Source organism: Trachymyrmex septentrionalis, unplaced genomic scaffold (assembly GCF_001594115.1).
Source record: "Trachymyrmex septentrionalis isolate Tsep2-gDNA-1 unplaced genomic scaffold, Tsep1.0 scaffold51, whole genome shotgun sequence".
NCBI lineage: Eukaryota > Metazoa > Arthropoda > Insecta > Hymenoptera > Formicidae > Trachymyrmex > Trachymyrmex septentrionalis.
In genome coordinates, this window is record NW_017305683.1 from 1,636,331 (window position 1) to 1,640,058 (window position 3,728).

At 27.4% G+C, this 3,728-nt stretch overlaps 1 protein-coding gene across 1 annotated transcript; it reads left to right on the forward strand.

The window, feature by feature from the left end:
* The first annotated feature begins 1,901 nt into the window (after positions 1–1,901).
* On the forward strand, positions 1,902–2,985 carry LOC108751639 (mitochondrial cardiolipin hydrolase). Its single transcript, XM_018491923.1, has 3 exons — positions 1,902–2,302; positions 2,412–2,596; positions 2,744–2,985. The coding sequence occupies exons 1-3, from the start codon at positions 2,040–2,042 to the stop codon at positions 2,983–2,985; spliced, it is 690 nt and encodes a 229-aa protein (XP_018347425.1). The 5' UTR covers positions 1,902–2,039.
* Positions 2,986–3,728: the final 743 nt, after the last annotated feature.

Consider the following 3,728-nt stretch of genomic DNA (forward strand, 5'->3'; position numbering starts at 1 on the left):
AATATTGAATTGTACAAAATATTTCAATAAAAGATAATATCAAAAAAATTAATGTAATATCATTACCAAAATACAATAATAATTATAGACATAAAAATAAAAAATAAATTTAAAAAAATATACTTATCTGCAAAAACGGGCTACTAAATTTATTAATATTATATATAGATGAGTATATTTAGAAAGAAAAGAGGACCGTCGATAAAATCTGCGGGGGTGGTGGAGGGCCTCTAGCTCGTTCTTGCTAAATTAAACCTTAAATTAACGATGTATAATTGGAAAAGTTTGAAATGTATTCAAAGTCTCTAGAATTGTTAGTAATTATAGAGACTTTGAAATATACATGTTAATAATTATATTTGATCAAAACAAGCTAAACTCTGTAATAAAAAACAATTCCATTTTTCGTAATTCCATTTTTATGTAGGTGCATATTATAAAACAAAATTCGCTAAATTAACTTGTTTGAGTATTCAATTTCGAGTTTCTTAAAATTCAATAACTTTTTCCACAGTATATAGGAGATGCGAAATTGGAATTTTCGTTTAACCCATTAATAAACATTGTATCATTAAAAGATATATTAAATAAAAATGTAAAAAAAGATTGTTATTGTAGAACCAGAATGAAATTTGGATTTTCTTGAAATATACGCAAATTTTGTGTTATAATATGCATGCATTTTGTATACGAGATATCTTACACATATAAACAAAAATGTTAATTGTAAAAATGTATAAGGAATTTATGTATTTTATATTTTATATTAAAAAAATTTAAGTCTATTTTTTGGTGTTGTATTTTGGTATTATATTTTATTGCATTGTATTGTCTGATTACTTTGTATATTATAATTCTTTCTTTATATTCTTTTTATTTTGGTATCAAATAAATACATTACATAAAAATATTAAATTTGTATGTAATACATAATAAAGATACTCAAATCCAGTAAATCTGAAGGTACGTAACGTACATACCTTTATTATCAATAAAACTAGCGTTTTTGACATTTTTGCTCCCTCGAATTTCTTCGTAGTGATGTGATTTCACAGAATAAAAATTCCTTTTTCACTAAGAGTGCGGTGCATTTAACATTACAAATGCTTTGGAACTTTTTATTGACCAACCGGAAGAAAGAATTTTACTAACTGACCAATCAAAAAATACTTCGAAGCATTCATAGCATCAAGTGGACCGTAACCTAAAAATATGATCAACGCGATACTACAAATGCTTCGAAGCAATTTTTGATTGGTCAATTTGTAAAATTCTTTTTTCTAATTGGTCAATCAAACGTTTCAAAGTATTTGTAGTAAGACTTTGACCTAAAATGTACATGCTAATATACTTGTCGCTGGTGTATTTTGTGTTCAAAGCTGGAGAAAATAAAAAATTGCAGATTTCTGTATTTATATATTTGTATTTCTGTATTTATATTATTTATTTACTGATTCTTTGAAGATTTCTGTATTTATTTAAATTGTAAAAACTGTAAAAAATTGCTTCATTAATTGGTTGCTGCTTCCGCTGCTTGACGCTTGCATGTGAATGCATCTTTAGGCTGTGTTCGGAAACGTTATCCAAATGCTCGTATATATCATTTTATCCTTGTTGCTTATTCAATTAATGAACAATAAAATAAGGATAAAATGATATATGTTGTAAAGAAGGATAAGATGATACATGGAGGCATCCGGATAGTTTTTGAACACAGTCTACAGTCTAGTTGATTCAAAATATATATATATATATATCAATATAAGCAGTGTACTTTTAATTAATAAGATCGTAAATAACTGTAATTTCTGTCTTGTTATATCTGTGTGTAATGTATTATTTTATCAAATCAACGAACTAAGAAAATCTTTTTTTTGACACATATATATATATATATAAATGCGTACTGTAATACTCTCCAATCTTCATTGTATTAAAGCAAGAGATTCCTAACCTTTAATTTGACTGAAGTATCTCTGGCACACATTGCTTTTCCAAAGATCTTCAAAGATTTCCAAATTACTTAATTCAGGTCTAAAATGATGAAAAGAATTGTCATTGCAATAACTTCTGGAGTTATTGTGTCAGAAATAATGTGGCAGTTGTACAAGAAACATAAACATTCTCGGAAGAAAGTGATCAATACTTCCAATTGCAATGGTTCCGTAGAACAACTTTGCAACAATACAGAAGCAAAGATCTTCGAAGTCATGTTTTTTTCACAAGATTCTTCTTTGTGTCGACCACACTTGAGATGTATGCAACCATGTGAAAAGCTGAATTGTTCAATAAGATACTTAAAGTAATTTTTTTAATGTGATATAAAGGCAATGTGATATATAAATAAAATTATTTATTCACATCTTTCTCATAGCTTGCAACTGTATAGAATATATCTGATGTATTTGCAGGAGGATTATATATTATTTGGATTCGGCAATTCATACTTTGGACATATGTATATATTTCTTTACATTTGTGGACTTGGCAGAGGCAGTTATAAGGGCTAAAAACAGAAATGTTGTCGTAAGAATCATATTGGAAGATTCTATGACACATAGTGATCGAAGTCAATTAATGAACTTTTACAAAGAAGGTTGTAATAAATATTCTGAAACATATATGGATAATTTAGTTAGAAACAAATATATGAAGAATTTAGTTACAAGACATAATCTTTATTAAATTTATATAATGTGTAACAATTTAGTATGAACCTAGTTGACATTATTTTGCTTTGCAGGCATTAAACCAGTATTCAAAGAGTTGGACGTCTTGGTGCATCATAAATTTGTTATTATTGACAATAATATTTTGTTAACAGGCAGCATAAATTGGACTAAAACAGCATTTTTTGGAAATTTTGAAAATGTTTTAGTGACTAACGAATCAGCAATAGTTAAGCCATTTGTACAAGAATTTGAAAGGATATTGACGATGTTTACTGCTACAGAAACTAAATCTGAAAATTCAGATACACAATAATTCATTTTAAACGTTTTTATACAATAAGTAAAGAGTATAGATAGTTATTTAATGCTTTTATTTTTTAATAGATTCAGATTCCAAGATTCTTGGACTGTGATATGCCGACTTGTTTAAAACAAGTTATAAGAAAGTATTTTATACTGAAATTTAATTTTTATTAAGATTAATTTTAAATTTAAAAAAATTATATAACTTATCTGCATTTAATTTTGTATGCTCAACTCTTTATAAAAGTATAAAGAGACGGATGAAGTTTCCTTATGTGTCAATTTTACATGAAATCATTTTCTCTGAAGTTCTAATGTAAGAACACAAAGATATTTTATCTATATGTGTGTATAAATATAATTCATTTGATATTTACACATTTTCTTTTTAACATTGCTTCAGTACGTGTATCATGTATTTCTGTCTCGAAATAATTGATACAACTATGAGATACTAGGATTTAATTCGCTAATCGGATAAATCTTTGTATTTTGGTGGATTAAATTTGATGCAATAACACATACGGCGTGGGTGTACCAAAGGGAGTTGCCATGACGATTCTGACGTCATTGTGATACTGTCTTAGTATTAAGGATAGCCTTTGTTTTCGCACAAATGAAGCTGCGCTTGTGATGCATATTGATTTTCTTTAACCGGGAACAGTCACGGTCTTCGGAGTTCATGGTCGCATATAAAGAGATCTGAAAGAGAAATTCAATTATAGATGTGCGTCATTTAATATAACATGTTTA

What these genes read in the sequence shown, in the direction of transcription:
- LOC108751639 (XM_018491923.1), top strand. Translation starts at nt 2,040, where the DNA reads ATGATGAAAAGAATTGTCATTGCAATAACTTCTGGAGTTATTGTGTCA. An exon ending in TGTTCAATAAGATACTTAAA is followed by an intron (nt 2,303 to 2,411) that starts GTAATTTTTTTA and finishes ATGTATTTGCAG; the next exon opens with GAGGATTATATATTATTTGG. An exon ending in AATGAACTTTTACAAAGAAG is followed by an intron (nt 2,597 to 2,743) that starts GTTGTAATAAAT and finishes TTTGCTTTGCAG; the next exon opens with GCATTAAACCAGTATTCAAA.